Source organism: Phascolarctos cinereus, unplaced genomic scaffold (genome assembly GCF_003287225.1).
Source record: "Phascolarctos cinereus isolate Bilbo 61053 unplaced genomic scaffold, phaCin_HiC Scaffold_4;HRSCAF=312, whole genome shotgun sequence".
NCBI lineage: Eukaryota > Metazoa > Chordata > Mammalia > Diprotodontia > Phascolarctidae > Phascolarctos > Phascolarctos cinereus.
This window is the reverse complement of record NW_027555847.1, coordinates 546,154,808-546,174,929: the sequence shown is the minus strand read 5'-3', so window position 1 is coordinate 546,174,929 and position 20,122 is coordinate 546,154,808. Positions and strand designations below refer to the sequence as shown.

Below are 20,122 nucleotides of genomic sequence, written 5' to 3'. Positions count from 1 at the left end.
TGGTTGGGAACATACCAAAAGGAAAGAGGAAAAAACTAGGACAGTGTACTCAGCCCTCATCCAAAATCTTGGGACAGCTGTCTCATCTGGAATGTTGGCTGCTTCTTGGTCTGTACTAGAGGAAGCTTGCGGTTCCTAGAGGGTTTTTGTCATCTTCAGATGATTCAGGAGTCCACATCCACAAATTTGGCAGCTGTAGGAGTAGTCAGAAGAATCTGGTAGGGGTTCTCAGACATAATAATTGATTGATCAGTACAGGGCCAGTTTTCAAATAAGAAAACTCTTTGCATCAATCTTTGGATGTGAATTTCTGGTCAGCATAACAAAGGTCCTTAGTTAAGAGTCTCTAAACAACTCATAAAGATGATCCAGTTTCCCAGCCACACAGGGCTAGGTTCAAAAAATGCAATAAAATTTTTCTCATAATTCCCATAAGTGCATAATTACTTTAAGTCAGGTACAGATCAGACTCCTTGGCTCACAAAGGACTAGTTTTAAGAAGGGAGATTTACATGTCACCAAGATATCCAAGAAAACTTAAACATAAGCATCTTAAAACAAAAGACTAAAGCAATACAATTTATCACCAATATTAACTGACATCAAGTCTCTTTGTATCCTAGTAACCTATTCTCAATATCCATTTAATCAGCACATTTTGAGTCCCAGATGTCTCATGTAGTTTTCTGATCCCTAGATATCTTTTCTTGGACAATAAGCTTATTCTCAGGACAGCTCTAAAAAGGGTTGTGCTTTTCTGGTTCCAAATCTAGAAGTTTCTAGATAATTCTGACTTAATATAATTTAGTACAATCACTTAAATTTGCTTCTCCAATTTTGAAACTTCAGAGAATTTCAGTTTATATAACATTTGTTGTTTCTATCCTTACCTAAATCCTGTACCTTGATATAACAATTTAAAAAAAAAATTTATAAGCTACTTTTCTGGTTTTTAGCCAGCATACCAGATAGTTTTGATAATTACTGCCTTATAATATAGTTTAAGATCTGATACTGCTAAACCTCCTTCCTTTACATATATATATATATATATATAAAAGTTCTTTTGTTACTCTTGACTTTTTATTCTTCATTTTTATTATATTGGTCCTGTCTACCCATGAACAATTTATATTTCTCCAATTATTTAAATCTTCTATAGTTCCTGGGGGGTTTTTTGGCAGATGTACTTCAGGTATTTTATACTGTCTAGAGTTATTTTAAATGGGGCATCTCTTACTATCTCTTCTTGCAGGGTTTTGTTTGTCATATTGTCTGCAAAAAGAGATAGTTTTATTACCTCATTCTCTGTTTTATTTCTTTTTCTTCTCTTATTGCTATTGCTAAGATTTCCAATACAATATTGAATAATATTGGTGACAGTGGGCATCCTTGCTTCACACCTGATCTTACTAGGAAGGCTTCTAGCTTATCCCCATTACAAATAATACTTTCTGATGGTTTTATAGAAACATGATTTTTATCAATTTAAGGAAAAAAACAATTTATACCTATACTTTCAAATGTTTTTAATACAATTGCATTAATAGTTTTCCTTATGTTACACCATCCTTGCATGCCTGATATAAATCCCATTTGGTCATAATGTATTTGTGTAATCTTTGTAATATATTGTTGTAATCTTTTAGCTAATATTATACTTAGGATTTTTGCATCCATATTCATTAATGAAATTGGTCAATAGTTTCTCTGTTTTTACTGTTCCTGGTTTTAGGAATCTGTATTATATTTGTTTCATAAAAGGAGTTTGGTAAGATCCCTTCTTTGCCCATTATTCCAAATAATTTATTTAATATTGGAATTAGTTGATCTTTAAGTGTTTGATGGAGTTCACTTGTAAATTTGTCTGGTCCCAGTGCTTTTTCTTAGGAAGCTCATTTATGGCCTGTTCTTCTGCCTTTTAAAATTATGAGATACTATAAAAATCATCAATTATCAGTACAATTTATGTTTAAAATCCTTAGTTAATAAATCCTTAATCCAATTTTGAGAACTTATTGCTAAAATATACTCAAAGCCTGAATTTCCATGATAGATAAATTTTGGAAGCCGATCATACACATTTGTATGTAGTTCTTAGAGAAAAAGACTACTCCTGTTGCTTTCTCAAATTTTACTATTCCATTTATTTTGAAAACATTACATCATTTCCCCCTTAGGAGGATATCATCCCTACATTATAATTTGACTACAAATATAGGTTAAAACTGTAAGATATTCATACTTGCATCCTATTATAATAACTCAGAGATGTTCCAGTATCAATCATTTATTTAATAGATTTAGTATTGCACTTAGAAAACTTCTTGATTATAGAAATTTGCTATAAAAGAAAAAAGAGGGATATAGTTAAAACTGTCATATATCAGAACAGGAGGCCATCATGGGAGATACTTGAAGGGATGAATGGAAGTTTACTTACTGTTAGCTGTTGAAACAAAATAAAATGCAAATCTATGAGCTTTTAATCTCACTAAGATAGGCACTTACAGATATAAAGTATAAAAAGTAAAAATAAGCCTTTGTGATCTGTCAGGTTTCCACCCAAACAAATCATTTAAGATGTACTTCATTAGGAACAGGAAGGCCACTGACAGTAGCCAGAATGCTTTCAACCATATTTCCTATTATGAAATGCAGACTTTGATGAGTTGTGCTTCCAATATAAGGTGTCAAAGTAACATTCTTTAACTAAGGATGAGATCTGAAACACAAATGCATTGAAAAAATTATTCAGGTTTCACACTGATTTCTTTTAACATTATTATACTATAGTTTCTTTTTTGTTTTTTTACATTTGTAGGAACATAAATATTTGTAGGAGATTAAAAAAGAATACAAAAAAATTCCATTTGATTCATGGAGGAATAATAGAATCTTAGAACCAGACAAAACCTTAAAGATTCTCTAGTCTGATATTCTCATTTTACAGATGAGGGAGCTAGAGGCCCAAACTAAGGACATACAATACAATGGCAGAGCCATTGCTAGAACCCAGGACTAGTAGGAGTAAAGAGATACCGAGACCAAAAAGTGTGAGAAACATTGATCTAGTCCAATATCCTCATTTTACAGATGAGGAAGCTAGGTAGTCAATCTGGAAAGAGAAGACTAGATGGAGACACAAAATCTGACTTCAGACATTTGAAGAATACATAGATAGGATGATAGCTTTGGTTTGTTTTGCTCAAAATGGTGGACCTAGGACTACTATCTAGAAGTGACAAGAAGTTTTTTTATATTGAATCAAAATCTAACTGCTAGAATTTATCAGTAATAGATTGGAATGCCAGATAGGAGTACCAAACAATCTGTCACTGTAGGTATTCAAACACAGGCCATGTGAATAATTCTCAGTGATTTTATAGGAAGAATTCTACATTGGGTGGGAGAATAGATTAGAAGACCTCTAAAACCCTGTGAGTTTCCTGATCAAAAATAGCCCAAGATGCCCAAAGAAACTTCTAGAGACAAAGAATAAAATCCAGGAAAAAGGCACTGAAGAAAGACCTAAAACAAGGTAAAATAATTCAGACATATTATTTAGGTAAAGGGCAGCCAATTAAATTCAAATTAGATTTAAAAAAGCTTGGAGGCAGTGTGGTAAACAGGAAAAAGCATTGAATTTATAGTCAGAAAAACCTCTGTTCAACTATCAGCTCCAATTGGTGTCTTGTAAATCACAGGGACTTTAAAAATAAAAAGGATGGGAGAGAGAGAAAACAGTCTATGTATATTCAACAAGATAGATATTATAGATAGAGCAACAGTTCCCAAAGTGTGGTCTGTAGAAATTGTGTGATTCCCAACACCCTTGCAGAGGAGTCCACAAAGTCAAAACTGTTTTCATAAAACATTATTTGCCTATTAACATACTCCTCCCTTTTACAACTACTTATCTGGATGGGAAACTGGATAGGTAAAGAGGGATGGAAGTAACACTGTATATTAAGAAGATATACTTTTGAGGGAAAATTCAGGAATTGGAATGGGGAAGGAAGGAAGAAAAGCATAATGGAGAACATCTGACTGAAGGTCTATGGAGGGAAAAACAGAAGGAATTGTATCATTACTCTGTGAGATGGCTGGGAATGCAATCATGAGTTTCATTTAAAGAGGTACAGCTTCAGTTAAGTTGACAAGTTCGTTTTCTGGAAGTTTTATCTGAGATTCCCACTGTGATACAGAATCTTCATTCTCAAATGCTTTGGCTCACTGAGCAACCTTATAGCCAATCTTACCCATACCTGTGATTCCCAGAGTAGATCTGGTCATTTCTTGTCGACCAGTTGATAGAAAAATACTTAGTGTCAGGTGAAGCAACTACCTCATTTGCTAAAAGTCCAAGATGCAAAAGTGAGCCATGGAACTGTCTCCAAAACACTTCTAACATGTTTTAAAGACAAAGTAATGAAAGAACAAATTGTGATTTACATCTTGCTTTACAATCTCTGATAAAATGAGTTGTTCTGAGAAGTCTCATCCATTTCTACATGAAATAGAATAAAAGTTTCAGCAAAAAATAAACCATAACGTACTGGGTGTGGGTAATAGTTTTCTTCATAGTATAAACCAGAATATCCTGGCAAAAGGGTCACATTAGAATTTGTAACATTTATTCTAAACTAGCAATCTTCAGTCACAATAAGGCTGGGGGTCTTAACCTTGAGTCTGGGAACTTTTTTTTTAATTTAGATAATTATTTTTCAATAGAATTGGTTTCCTTTGCAATCCTGTGTGTTTTTATTTATACATTTAAAAACATTATTCTGAAAAGGGTTCTATAAACTTTACCAGACTATGAAATAAATTCAAGACTAAAGAAAAAAAGCTAAAAACCCATGCTTTACAGGGAGCTCGATACCCAAATTTGAGTTCTTTCATGTAGACATACAAAAAGAAATTGCTTTCCCCCCTATTCAATATTCACTGTGGCAGGATAAGAGGTGTCCTCTAGTAATACTTTAGCTAACATCAGAATATGCCCAGATGTGCTTGGGAACACTATTCATGTCCCCAGGATGCCTTTGGCTCAATTATTATATGCATGCCTTCTTAGTTGCTTTCCAAACTACTAGCATCTACCTAACTCCTGGAAGCATTCTATAATGATTTGGAAATTATTTGGACAAAAATATTGTAAAATGTATTCACTGTTCTGTGAAAATGAAAAGAATGTTAAAAACCACCACCACCTCACAATATAAGAAACTTTACAATTAACCGATCACCTTCAAATACATTGATCCTTAAAGCAACCCTATGAGGTAGGCAAGATAGGTAAGTAATATTTATTATTCCCATTTTAGAAATGAAGAAACTAAAACTAAGAAAAGGTTAAGTGCCTCACTTAAGATTACATAGCTGGTAAGTGGCAAAACTGGAACTAGTTTCTATAACATCTGGTTGTCATATTGGTTCTATAAATAAGTGAAATGCATAAGGGGGAGATGCCTGATGCCAAATAATAAAATATGTTCATGCATATTTATTCAAAATAGGTCATATCAGATTCTGGTGAAATTCTTCTCTTATTCTGAATAATATAAATCCCTAACATAAAATGGAAAACATTATCTAAGAATCAGGACAACTTAAAAAGCCTTATTTTCACTAATAAAGGCTATAGTTATGAATCATCATGAAATTAAATGGCCTAAAACGATCTTCCAGTATTCTCCAGGCTGATGCAGAAGTAAGGTCATTCCTTTATCTGCAGTGCTGTTAGGAACAACACGTGGAGTGTTGGCCAATTTCACGCCAAAGCTAGCAATTGGGTTCGGGTATAGATGATCTAGATCTACTCCTGAGTTTATGAAAATCAAAAAGAAAGCATTCAAGTACCAAGCAACCATAGCAGGATCACACAATACTTAGCAGTCACCACAAATTCTGGAGAGAAAAACATGAAATATGATATTCCAAAAGGCAGAAACTAACCACTTACAATTGAGAATAACCTATTTGGCCAGACTGAGTATATTTCTATGAAGAAAAATGAACCTTTAATAGAATAGAACATGTCTAAGATTCTTAATGAAAAAACTAGAGCTAAATAGAATCTTTGAAATAAAAATTCAGGAATCATGAGAAATATGGGTAAATTCATACAATTTTACAACTTGATAAAACTATAGGATGATAACATGTTTTTACATTCTAACAGGAAGAAAAGAAGCAAGCATCCTCTCAGGAAACCAATTTCTTTAAAAATCAAGGAGAAATTTAAATAAGATGAACAAAGGGCCTGGGAATGGTTTCATTCTCTTTTGATATACTTAACAGAAGAAGGAAATTATAATGGGAAGGGAAGAGGAAGAAAGAAAGAAAATGTATTATCTTACATAACAGGCATACATGAGATAAAGATAATAGAAAAAATATACCTCATTCTACCTCTCTCTCCCAGTGCATGATTCTTTCCGCTCAGCCACTGGACTGAAAATCTTACTCCTAGGTAAACAGTGCTCTCTTTACTGCTAAATAGTGGGCTCTAAACAATATGTAAAAGTAAATATAGTCACTTTTTAACAGTCAAAGGATAAGGGCATTCATTAATGAGACATTGTGTTATGCTGTCAAAACTTAAAAGAAAAAAATTATTCTTTCTGCTTAACCAAGTAATAATTTAGGTATTTACAAGTGATTGCAAGGATTATGTCTTATACTTTGGACTGCTTAAAGATTACCCTTTTTTCCCTACTTGCAAAAGGATAATTATAAAAAGAAAACATACATAACATACATACATACAGAACAACATAAATGAGAGAGCCAGTATGCCAATCTCTGTTCTACCTGTGGCACAATGGATCACTTAGAGCCTGAAAGTTCAGAGTAATAGTCCTTTTATTAAAAGCATATTTCAATGCCCCCAGGTAAAAGGAGTTCAGATAAAGGCCACCAGCAAGGCGGTTCCCTGAGTCAGGAGATCCCTGCCAAATACTAAAAACCACTTTTATATTCTTCTTGCACCAAAGACCCACAGAGTGGTCTTAGATCAGTTCACCTGGGAACAAAGTTAACATAAATTGCCTCAGGTCTACCTACCAGCATACTTGCTCATAACAGTGGCTGGCTGGTGTGGGCATATGAAAGATTAACACAAGCCTTTCCAGTTCCACCAGGATTCTGGCCTACAACTGCCATCATGGCACAGTGGATAGAGAGCTAACCTCAGGATTAGAAGACCAGACCTCAAGTGCTGCCTCTAATACCACAGTATACCATGTAACTCTATGTTTGGCAGAACATATTGTTCAACTGCTGCTAGAGGGCATTTCCACAATGGGAATTTCCCAATCAATCAACCAACAAATATTTATTAAGCACCTACAATGTGCCAAGCACTCTGCTAATCACTGGAGATACAAAAAGATGCAAAAGACAGTCTCTGACCTCAAGGAATTCATAATCATAATCTAATGGAGGAGACAACATGCAAACAAATAAGTATCAAGCAAGCTCTCTACAGGATAAATAGGAAATAATTAACAGTAACTAATATTAAGAGGGATTGAGAAGACTTCCTATTGAAGTTGGGATTTTAATGGGGACTTAAAAGCAGCCAGGGAAGTCAGTAGTTGGAGCAAAGGAGGGAAAGTATTCCAGTCATGGGAGATAGCCAGAGAGAATTTCCAGAGCCCAGAGTTGGAGTGTCTTGTTCATGGAACAATTTATAAGGAAGTATTACTGGAACAAAGAGCATGTATCAGGAATCCGGGATGGAAACGTGGGAGGAATCTGGAGAGGTATGAAGGGGTTAGTTTATGAAGGGATCTGAATGGGAAACAGAGCATTTTGAATTTGCTCTTGAAGGCAATAGGGACCATAGGTGTTTCTGGTAGGGGGTGGGGAAGGGGTGACATGATCAGACCTGTACATTAGGAAAATCACTTTAGTGGCTACATGGAGAGTGGATTGGAATAGAGAGAGATCTGAAGCAGGAAAGTCCACCCACAGGCTCTTGTAGTAGTGTGGGCTAAGAGGTTTGCACCGAGGGGTGGCAGTATTACCTATTGGAGAAATGTTGCAAAGGTGAGATTGGCAATAGTTTGAATAAGAGGGATGAGAGATGGTGAGGAGTCAAGGATGACAGTCTGAGAAACTGGGAGGATGGTGGTGCATGGGCTCTGGCAGGAAGGTGGCAGGGAGGGGAGAGGGATTAGTGGGAAAGATGAGTTCAGTTTTAGACTTGTTGAGTTTAAGATGCTTACTGCACACCCCATTCAAAATGTCTCAAAGGCAGTTGGAGATGCAAGATTAGAAGTCAGCAGAGAAATGAGGGCAGAATAGCTAGAGCTGAGAACTGTTAGCATAGAGATGGTAATTAAATCCACGGGAGCTGATGAGATCACAAAGTTAAGTAGTTTAGAGGGACATATTAGTTGGTTATACTGAAGTTGTGATGGCTTTATTACTGAGTTTAGCACATAATATGGTTGTTAGAAAATTAAATAAGTTGTTGATACAATAGGTTCAAATGTTTTTATTAGTGGTTTTTCATATTTGAAGGTTTACATATTATTACTTGTTTGGAAATACAAATGTTGTTGACCAAACTATATCACACAAGTATTAATCTTTTTATTGAAAAACAACCTAGAGTACAGAAAAGTGTTTCTAATAGCAAAACTACTTATTCAAAACATCTCAATCACAAAACAGACACTTAAAAGAGAGTCAGTTATGCTAAGTTAATATAATTATTCTCATTATACAATTGGGAGGGGTCCTCCAGAATATTCAAAGGGCAAAATGAGGGCCATGAGCTGCAGGGTGAATAAAAGAGAGGATGTTAAGCAGAAATAAGAATGGAAAAATACTGGCCTACTCTGCAATTTTGTTTAGAGGTCCACCTGAACTAGTCAATGCTTAACAAACATTTTTTCATTTCCTTCCACTTTTTGATTTTGTTGTTCCTTCCCTTATTCAGAAAGAGAATAAGAGACAAGACTACCAAAGATACATTACTTGTATTCGTGTGGTGTTAAATTCTGAAGGATTCTTGGGAATACCTATTTTTTGTTAGCTCTTCAAACATAATAAAATGAAAGTCTATGAGTTTTTAATTTCATGAAGAGAAGCACTAGCATACGTAAAGTATGCAACGTAAAAATAAGCCTTTGTTATTTAGTCTGTCAAGTTTTCATCATTCTGAACTTTCTACCCAAACAAATCATTTAAGATATACCTCATTAGGAATGGGAAGGCCACTGAGAGCAGCCAAAAGGCTTTCAACCATATTTTCCATCATGAGACGTCGACTTTGATGAGTTGCACTTCCAATATGAGGTGTTAAAATAACATTCTTTAACTTTAACAAAGGATGAGATCTGAAATACAAATGCATTGAAAAAATTATTCAGTTTTCATTCTTTTTTTAATTATTATACTGTAGTTTCACTTTTATATTTGACAGAAGATAAAAATTTGCAGGAGATTAAAAAAAATATAAGAAAATTCCCTTTGATTCATGGAAGAATAATAGAATTGTAGAACCAGATAGGACCTTAAAGATGAGGCAACTAGAGGCCCAAACTAAGGACACAGAATGAATTAATGAGAGAGCCAGTATTAGAACCCAGTACTCCTGGCTCCCAATACAGGACTCTGATACACCACATTGTCCGTCTTCAAAATTACCTCAAAAAAAAAAATAGAATACCAAGTGAAAACTAGGTATTATTTTAAAGAATTAAATGTAAGGGCCTGCATTGAGGTTCAAAATATCAACTACAAAAGACAAATTAAGTACATGTAGGTTGTCAAGAGTTCATAAGAAAAAACCTGAGCTTCCACTCCCAGTTCTAGTTGACCATAAGCTCAATAAGCCAACAATGTGATGTGGCTTTATATAATTTTTTTTTTAAAATGCTAGTATAATTATTGGCTGCATTCATAGAAATGTAGTGCTAGGTACTGGGAAATAATAGCCTTATCATACAGTACGTTGGTCACATTTCATATGCTCAATTCTGGCTGCCAAATTTTAAGAGAAACTTCAGCAAACCAAACTGTATCCAGAGAATGGTGACCAGTATGGTAAAGTCACCTCAAACCTATTACCTGAGGAAGAGTTAAAATTAATGCAGGTAATTAGCCTGGAGAAGAATAGACTAAATAGAGGCAGAAAATCTGACTTCAAATATTTATACTATTAATAGATGAAGTAATGCATTTGTTTTATGTTGTTAATGATGGCAAAGCTAAGACCAACAGATGGAAGTGACAAGTCTGTTAAATGTTAATCAGAGATGTAGAGTTTGAAGAGCTCAAACATGAGGTGTTAGCATTAATTATGTTACATTTAATAAAAGATGAGATCTGAAATACCCTGAACTGAAAAAAGCTATTCCAGTTTTATTGGTTTCTTTTAGAATTATTATCAAACTGGAGTTACGTGTTTAATACTAATACAAAGATAAAAAAGAATTCAAGAAAATTCCATTTGATTCATGGAAGAATCATCCCATCTTACAACCAGACAGGACCTGAAAGATTTTCCTATCCAGCAAGAAAACCTTCTGGGGGTTCTTGAGACTTGTTTGAGAGAAGGTCACAACTATTTGAATATTAAGGTGTTTATTTGTCTGTTAAAATACTCCTCCATTTTCCAACTCCATATATGTGAGGAGCAACCAAAAGAAAATATTGAATACAGAAAAAGACATAAAAATCCACCTCTCTGTTGATTAAGTTTGGAATTGCTGCTGTAATAAGTAATGTGGAGAATTGATAAAGGAGGTCTAAGAGAAAAAAATCCAACTCTCTTCTATTAAGTCAGACATTGAAGAGATTTGCAAAAATATGTAAAATAATGCCCCTCTTCTCACTAAATGTTTTGTTTTGGAAGACATAGTTATTTTTTATAAAAGTATGTTATTTGTGTTAACATGTCATGGGTTTATTATTATTTTTAAGTGAATTTAAAAACATTTTAGGGGCAGCTAGGTGGCGCAGTGAATAGAGCTCTGGCCTTGGAGTCAGGAGGACCTGAGTTCAAGTCCAACCTCAGACACTTAACACTTACTAGCTGTGTGACCCTGGGCAAGTCACGTAACCTCAATCGCCTCACCAAAAAGAAAAAAAATTTTAAATTTTTATCAGTTTTAATATCAAATACAGTAAAATATTAATATATATATATATATATATATATATATATATAAAACACCCAATAATTTTAAGCATGTAAAGGGGCACTGAGACCAAAAAGTTTGAGAAAACACTGATCTAGTCAAATATCCTCATGTTGCAGATGAGGAAACTAGCCAGTCAGCCTGGAGAAGAGAAGGCTAAATAGAGACATAAAATCTGAGTTCATAAATTTGAAGCATATATAGATGAAGTGATAGATTTGTTTTGCTAAAAATGGTAGAACAGGACCATTGGGAAGAAGTGACAGGGAGTTCCTTCTTATATTGAACCAAAATCTGCTTAAATATTAGAACTGTTCAACAATGGAATGGACTGACTCATAGGGGTACCAAACAATCTGTCACTGCAGATACTCAATTATAAGCTGGGCAAATAACTCTCAGTGATACTATAGGAAGAATTCCTATCTTGGGTGGGAGGTTGGATAGTCAAAAGTCAATGAACATTTATTAAATGCCTACGGTGTGCCAGGTACTCTGCTAAGTGCTGGGGATAAAAAGAGGAAAAAAAGAAAGTCCATGTCCTAAAGAAGTAATTATCTACTGGGGGAAGATAACAAACAAAAGAAAGGTAGAAAGTATGTTTGGGAGGGGGAGGGAAGGTACTTCATCTGAGGGCATGAAGGAGAAGTCAGAGAAGGCCCAAAGATGGGAGGCAAGGAGGACACCAGGATTAGAAGGCCTCTAAAACCCTGTGAGTCTTTGACTGAGACAGCAAGCAAAGAAAACTCTTATCCTCAAATATGGGCTGGAAGCTTTGCTTCTATTTTTGTCTAAAAATTTTTTCCAGGAACAGGTTGGGGTTTTTTTTGTTTGTTTTAATTTTTGTTTTTTACCTTGGTAGGGGCTCAGGGTAAGTCACATCCAATCCTGCAGTTTTAATAATTCCAGTTTGAAGAGCTTCCACTAGGGCATCTTGATCAACCAATTGACCTGAATTAATAGAACAGTATCTTTGTCACCATCATAATTAATCTTTGTTAGTGTGATAATTAGACTACATATAATATATATATATATATACATATATATATATATAAAGTATATATGTATGTAATAGAGAAGTAATGTCCACATTTAAACTTCTTTCAATAACTTTAAAGCTACATAGTTACTCCTGTTCTAACTGATCAAATGACAGGAACACATGAATATCAAATTACATAAAATCAAATGATTGTGATACAAAAATAAAAATGGAGCCAAGGAAACAATAAGTATGGCCATATAACATTTTTTCTTTCTTTCTTTTTTTAAAAGAGTAATAAAATTATTATTTCAATCATTTGTTGGGGTGGGAGGAGAGAGTAAAGGGATGGCTGAGTTTTGTTTTAAGTTCCCAAAGAGCAAAACTTTTACTTCTCCCAGCAGCTCATCCTTTTCTAGTAAGAAAGGATTCAGGCCAATACTTGGGGAGGAGGTTAAACGTCACAGGATGATTTACCTCAGATCACTGAAGACTATGCTGAGCTTCCTGGAGCTTTCAAGTTTTTAAAAAACTGTACTGTTCCTCTATAGGACAAAACATTGCACAGAATCTCTCTTAAGAATTTAACAGAATCAGTTATTAGTCTCTATGAGCTTAGTACACCAGCTATTGCTAATGTGAACACGGACCACTTATTTATATGCTGGAGGTAGCAATTCAGCAACAAACCACAATTCTTAGCATTCAGTCTTTCCAAAAAGAAAAAATCCACTGCTAGGACAGAGTAGACCAAATCTTCTGCTTCAAGCCCTTAACCAAAGGCTAATAATACCTTTTAAGTATCTTTTACATAAGTGTCACAGGACAGCAGCAGTCTCCACTTCCAAAAGACTTTTCCTTAGGCTACTGCCTCTCTCTATTCTTGGCCAGAAAGGAAACAGGGTTCCTGAACCAGTGTCTTGATTCTACAGTAGTAGTGTTCTCTAAGAAGAAACTGTTAGCTCCAGCAACTAAGATGGAAAATAGGAATGTTCTTTACCAAAGAAAAAAAAAGCACCAAACAAATGTTTATCTTGGATAAAATATGCAGAACAAAGTCTACTAGATTTTAATTATTTCCTTTGCCCCCTGCAATCTAGTTCTGTAGATCAGTAACTGGCTGTGATCGATTGTACTTTGAGAAGTTATTCAGATGAACTTTGGGACGTTACAGAATAGGTCTTTCTGCATTAGAAAGATTCAAGCTTTGCTACAAATATTTAAAGAAACAATCACTGCTTCCACAGGATGACATTGTTCCTATGTCAAGTGCAAGGTGGATGGGAAGAAAGAAAAGTCTCAGATACTTTCTCTACATGACAGTGGTTTACCAGGGAAAGCAATTTTGCTCATATTAAAAGGGACCTTTAGAACCCTGTAAGAGTCAACACATTCAGTTCCCTTGGTTTGCTGTTATGGGTTCGTGGAGGTTGTTTCTTTCCTTCCATCATGGGAAGGTCCATCTTAGGTGGCTTGAATGCTACTGGTCCTCTGCAATTCCAGTAGCCTGAACCCAAATGATCTCCATTGGGTGATGGCTTCTGAGTTCCTCTGTGGGACTGGACACTGAAACCCAAGTTGGATTTCTGAAGGGTTCTGAAAGGTCTAAAAAGGCTCCATTTTTCAGATGAGGGTTTGTTTCTATCTCTATTTAAAGAGTCTATGCTGCTGACATCGAGGCCAGGTAAGGAAGTAGAAGATCCATGAGTAAACCGGCTTCTAGGTTTTTGCTTGGGAGAAGGATAGGGTGTACTACTTGGGAGAAAACTGGGCTGAAGCAGTCAGTCTATCTTCTTTTGCCATTTCTCTATTTTGTAACTTCAATTTATGGACTGCCTCTGCCACATTGTGGTATTTGGTTTCTTCTGTGGTGAGGCCTTTATGGGGAGTGTATCCTGCATCTGGTCTGTTGTTCAAAGAGCTGGATGCTCTTGTGTCTGTTTTGTAATTAGAGAATTCATGATGACACATGTAGCCTTGGTCTTCACTGCTGGGGCATTGTTCATTTGGTCAATGGAAGCTGAGGGGGCTATGGAGAAGCTATTTTCTTCTTCCTCAGCCTTGGAAAGCTGTTGGTACTTCCAATCTGAGATGACCAGCTTTTTTCACAGAACCTTACTGCACATGTCAGATGAAGGTGGAGTCATCAGTGTGGGATCCTCCAGGACATCATCATAACTGAATGCCCAACTATGCATTCCAGTTGGCAAAGATATCTTGCCTAGAAGCCCACCGGTACTGTGCTCAATAGCAGGCACATCTGGCTCTCCGGATGCTGCCATGAAAGACTGTGATCCAGGTGTTTCTCTAGATAGATATCCAGAACTCTGATTCCCACAATGAAAGTTATGCAGATAGGACAAAGATGTCAAAAGGAAACATTCCTCAGCTAGTGATGAACTAGCAGAGTCCCAAGCAGATCTCATGCAGAGGCTTTACAAACAGCTGGGTTTGTGTGAGGAGGGTGGGGGGAAGCGATCCACAGCAGCCTAAGGCTCCACCACCAACAGGAAGCTGAGACTAACAAGGCTCCAGGCCCCTGTCACTCCCTACGCACCAAGCACTGGGCGAACCAAGGCCACAATGCTCGTAGCGCCAAGACCCAAACAGTGAAGTAGAGTGAAGCCAACTTTTTTCTTTCAATGCGAAAGGTGACTTTTTTATGACTCAGGAGCAACTGAACATTTAAAGCTTAGTTGAGAGGAAGAATGTTCTTGTGGAAGGAAGGTCAGCCTTACAAATAAGAATTGTTATTGTTGTTCAGTCCTTTTTCAGTCCTATCTGACTCTTTGTGACCCCATTTGGGGTCTTCTTGGCAAGGATACCAGAGTGGTTTGCCATCTCCTTCTCCAATTCATTTTACAAATGGGGAAACTGAAGCAAAAGCGTTAAGTGACTTCCTCTGGGTCACATAGCTAGTAAGTGTCTGAGGCCAGATTTGAACTCAGGAAGATGAGACCTCTTGACTCCAGGCCTAGCACTCTGTCCACTGTGCCACCTAGCTACCCCCAAATAAGAGACATCGGTTTTAATTCAGTTTCTGACACTTGCTATCCATGTGTCTATGGGCAAGTCACTCGGCCTTTAGTTTCCCCATCTACAAAATTGGGTTAATAACCCTAATACCCATTTTACAGGGTTGAGAGGATGAAATGAGATATTGTACACAAATCACTTCACAAAACAAATTGCTATACAAATGTAACCTACTGATTATGACAACTGAATATTATAGATTTAAAACTGGAAGGAGTGGATGTCAATGGTCATACACTCCAGCCACCTCCTTTTACAGATGTGGAAACTGATGGTCAAAGAGGTTGAGTGATTTGCCCAGGGTCAAACAACCTGGAAGTATCTGAGCCAGTATTTAAACCCAGGTCTTGCTTGACTCCAAGTCCATAAGATCATGATGCCTCTCATTTCATTTCAGGTTCAAAATGACATGTCCATGTCCCATCAAATAGCATTTAGGTGAGAAAGAAACTCTTCTCCTTTATGCTTAGAACTTCACAGAATTGCAGAAAGTTTTATGATGCTCTTTCTGAATATCAATGAGTATTTAGTAAAGTAGTCTCTAGAACTTGAGATTTATGTGTCCAGTGTTCAGTGCTATGCCTACAGAAGTACTAACTTTATCCTTTAATGCATCTTCCATGGGGAGTAGGTTTCTGCTTGCCTGAGATGGTCACCAAGGCACCAGGTGAAAATACTGATATCATTTAGAATGACAATGCTACATATTTTATATATAATGTATGTATTATATTATATATATTATTTATATATTTGTATATCATCTATATAATATTTAATTGCATAGATTATAGATTCATATATTCCCATTCTTTATTTATATGTTGAAAATATATTTATATATTCTTACTTTTCCAAAGCACTTTTACCTTTATTACTTAAACCTTGTGAGTTACAAATTCCAAATATTATCTTTATCATATATACATAAAGTAATTAAGGCACAAAGATTACTCAAGGCCATAGTTAATAACAAAGCCAGTCCTAGAGCTCTTGCATCCAAACTCCACTGCTTTCTGATCAGTAAACTACTACTGACATATACAATTACCACTGATTTGTCATGTCATTTCAACATCAACAGAACTTTATTTCTCTGTACTAAACTCTATTATGGTTCTCAGTTTCATAAATTCTATGTTCAACTCATGACTTGATTTTGAGGGGACATATGAATAATTATTATGTGTAGATATTTAAATAAGGTATTATAAAAATGTTAAAGAAGAGAAAGAATTTTGCTGAGAAAGTAATGACTAAACACTGAGAAGTATACGAGTAATCTTAAAAGATATTCAGTATGGTGTTCTTCCCCACAAAAGGTATTAAAAAAATCTGAATAAAAAAATCTTCTACTTGATTTATTCACAACTTGGTTTCAGAATATATTCCCAAAAAGTCAAGAACTCTTACAATTAGAAGGTAAATTTGAACTCTCTTGCTCACCAGTCTGGATTACTCTCTAGTCAAGAGAGCTGCAAAGGAAGGAAGTTGATAGAGAATGACAAATGTTTGAGATTTACTGCTGCATCATTTCAGTGAAGGAGAAAAACGTCATTGTGGTAGGCAAATCTTGTAGTATCTGTTACCTCGGCCAATGTTAACAAGAGAAGCGGTGGGTTTCATTAGTCCTAGTTCCCTCTTTCCAATCAACTTATGAGTCTGGGGTGTCAGACTGACGGCCAGCATTACAAAGTCTGATTGCTGCAGCAGCTCATCCAACTGTGCACAGTAATGGGCTCCAACTGCCTGTTCCTCTTCCACCTTCCTGTCAGAATTAACCAAGAAAAAGTAAAGTGAGTTCTCTAATCAGAGACAGCCCAAGATGCCCAAAGAAACCTCAAGTGACCAAGAACAAAATCAAGGGAAAAGTCACTGAAAAGGAACCTAAAACAAGGGGAAAATGATTTAGTCACATTATTTAATCTAAGGGCTGACAATTAAGTTGAGATTGGATAAATGAAGCGTGGAGGCAGTGTGTTACAGTGGGGAAAGCAACAGATTTACAGTCAGAAAAACTGTCTTCAAATCCTAGCTCCAATTGTCTTGTAAATCAAAGGGACTTTGAAATAAAAAGGATGGGAGAGGGAGAAAACAGCCTCTGCATATTCACCAAGGCAGATATCATAGAGTAATAGTTCTCAAAGTGTGCTTTGTAGAAACTGTGGGATTCCCAACACCCTTTTGTGGGGAAGGGTGGTCCAAAAAGTCAGAACTACTTTTTATAAGACATTATTTGCTTTTAAAATACTCCTCCCTTTTACAACTATATATCTGGGAGGAACAGGATAGGTAAAGAGGGATGGAAGTAATGCTGGATATTAAGAAGATATACTTTTGAGGGAAAATCCAGGAACTGAAATGGGAAAGGAAGAGAAGAATGATGGAGAACATCTGGCTGAAAGTCCACAGAGAAACAGGAGGAATTTTATTTTTACATTGCGATATGGCACTTAATGGAATCATTGATTTCATTCAGAGAGGCAAAGCTTCAACTTAAGTTTGGAAATTTATTTTTTGGAAGTTTTACCTGCGGTTCCTATTGTGATACAGAATCTTCATTTCAAATCCTTTGGCTCGCTGAGCAATCTTATAGCCAATATTGCCCATACCTATGATTCCCAGAGTAGATCCAGTCACTTCTTGGCCCATCCAGTTAATAGAAAAGTGCTTAGTGTCTGGTGAAGTAGCTATTTCATTCCCTAAAAGTCCAAGATGCACAAGTAAGCCATGAAATTGTCTCCACAAACATTTCTATTATACTTTTAAGACAAAGAAATGAAGGAACAAATTGTGATTTGCTTCCTGCCATATAATCTCTGATAAAATGAGTTGTTCTGAGAACTCATGCTCCAGAATACAACTCATCCATTTCTACCATGAAATAACACAAAAGTTTCAGCAAAAAATAAACCATCACATATTGGGAACAGGTAATAGTCTTCCTCATGGTATAAACCAGAATATCCTGGCAAAAAAACTTACATTATAACATTTATTCCAAACTAGCAATCTTCTGTCAAAAAAAAGGCTGGGCTCTTAACCATGGGTCTGGGAACTTGCTTTAAAATTTTTTTGATAACAATATTACAGTAGAATTGATTTTCTTTTGTGATCCAATGTATTTTAATTTGTTCATTTAAAAACATTATTCTGAGAAGGGTTACTTACATAAGCTTCATAAGACATTATCTAGGAATCAGGACAATATGAAAAGGATTTATATTTTTAAATATCAGTTTGAATATTTTTTCATTATTTTTATAAATAAAGTCTTCCTAGTTATCAATTACCATGAAATTAAATGGCTTAAAAGGTCATTTTACCTTCTAATATTCTCCGGGCTGATGCCAGAAGTAGGGCCATTCCCATATCTGCAGTGCTGTTAGTAACAGCATGTGGAGTGTTGGCCAATTTCACACCAAAGCTGGCAATCATGTTCAGGTCCAGATGATCCAGGCCTGCTCCTGGATTTACAATAATCTTCAAGGTAGGTAAGCTCTGCAGGAGCTCCTGGTCAATATGTGGTTTCCCTCCCCATATATATATTGCTTGTATCTTTTGACTGAGATGTGTTTTGTTTTCAAGAAATTCTTGCATGGTGATAAGATTAAAATGTTTCTTAAGATCTTCTACATGATCTTCATTCACACCATAGGGTCCTTCAAAACTACTTATCAAAACACAAGGTAGCTCTTGATTTTGCATGACCTGTGGAGAAAAAATTAAGGGTTTCTGTAATAAAGGAAAAAAATCTTTAGGAATGTAGGGTATGTTCTTTAGTTAATCACTGACTTCCTGAATTACAAAAAAATGGAATATGATTGTTTGGAGGTTTTAGCAAAATTTCTAGCTCACAGGTCCTAGAGCTCATACTACGCTGAGTATACACGTCTCTGCTTTCTCCCACCTTGGCCTTTGTCTATTCTAAAATTAGCCTTACCATCAAAATGAAGAATATTTTCATTATGTTCTTAATTTACTAAATAATAGTCTGTGTTACTGATGCTTAAAGGTCAGTAAATAGAACATTTTATATCTTAAATAGCAATTTTTTTTAAAGTGTAGTGAGTGAATCATTTCTGCCTTTGTCTCACTGGCCCTTGATGGAAAAACTATTTTTTTCTATAGATTTTTTTTATAAGATTCAGTTGAGGAGATAAAGCATAACAATTACTGAGTTGAAAATCTCTTCAGTTTATAATAAATAGGGTATACAACAATCAGAATATATATAAAATTAACTTACATATAATATAAACAAATGTTTACTTGTGAATCCTTAATGAAAAGCTCACCTTTATTTTTTTCCTCTGACTTCAGAATTAGTGGTCTATCCAGTGTCCTATATTGTTTTCATGGTACTAACACAGACAGCTGTGTCTGTCAGTGTAGATAACACAAGTTATGGAATGAACATTTGATTTTTGAAATTAAATTTTGAAAGCCAAAATTTTGCACTTTGAATACCAAGCTGACTCTGAATTGTTTGAGACAGCATCACCACAACACACCATGAAACTGCAACAAAGCAAGAGCTTAACAAAATTGAAAGCAAGAAAAGTTCCTATCATATTGATAAATAAAATGAAGAGGTGCTTAAAACTTTTAAAAAAACTAATTTAGAAAATAAACACTAGTGTGATTTAAAAAAAAGAAAACCAAATTGTTTGAATCAAAGTTGAATAAAGAGAATTCATGACAAATGAAGATGAAATAAACTATCAAAAACTATTTCATCCAATTCAATGGCAAAAAAATGATAACCGAGAAAATGGATGAATATAAAAACAAAATATGCAGATTAACATAACAAGATATAGATTTAGATTATTTACAAAACTCAAGTCAGAAAAAAATTAAATGTGCCATTAATTAAGTCACAAAGACAAATCTACAGGCAGAACCAGATGGATTTCCAAGTGAATTCTATCAAACA

The 20,122-nt window shown here is 35.4% G+C and overlaps 1 protein-coding gene and 1 pseudogene across 2 annotated transcripts in view; both read right to left on the bottom strand.

Annotated features, from left to right (window-relative positions):
* RBFA (ribosome binding factor A) overlaps positions 1–20,122 on the bottom strand; it is a 68,251-nt gene that overhangs the window by 32,457 nt on the left and 15,672 nt on the right. For both annotated transcript variants that reach the window (XM_020986886.2, XM_020986888.2), the window contains exons 3-8: positions 18,510–18,894; positions 17,714–17,885; positions 16,773–16,951; positions 12,017–12,113; positions 9,215–9,356; positions 6,408–6,514 (exon numbers count right to left, since the gene is read on the bottom strand). In XM_020986886.2, the coding sequence (XP_020842545.1) occupies positions 6,408–6,514; positions 9,215–9,356; positions 12,017–12,113; positions 16,773–16,951; positions 17,714–17,885; positions 18,510–18,891 (1,079 nt within the window). In that variant the 5' untranslated portion in view covers positions 18,892–18,894. The remainder of the gene's footprint in view (positions 1–6,407; positions 6,515–9,214; positions 9,357–12,016; positions 12,114–16,772; positions 16,952–17,713; positions 17,886–18,509; positions 18,895–20,122) is intronic.
* On the bottom strand, positions 13,515–14,932 carry LOC110208745 (putative monooxygenase p33MONOX pseudogene; annotated as a pseudogene).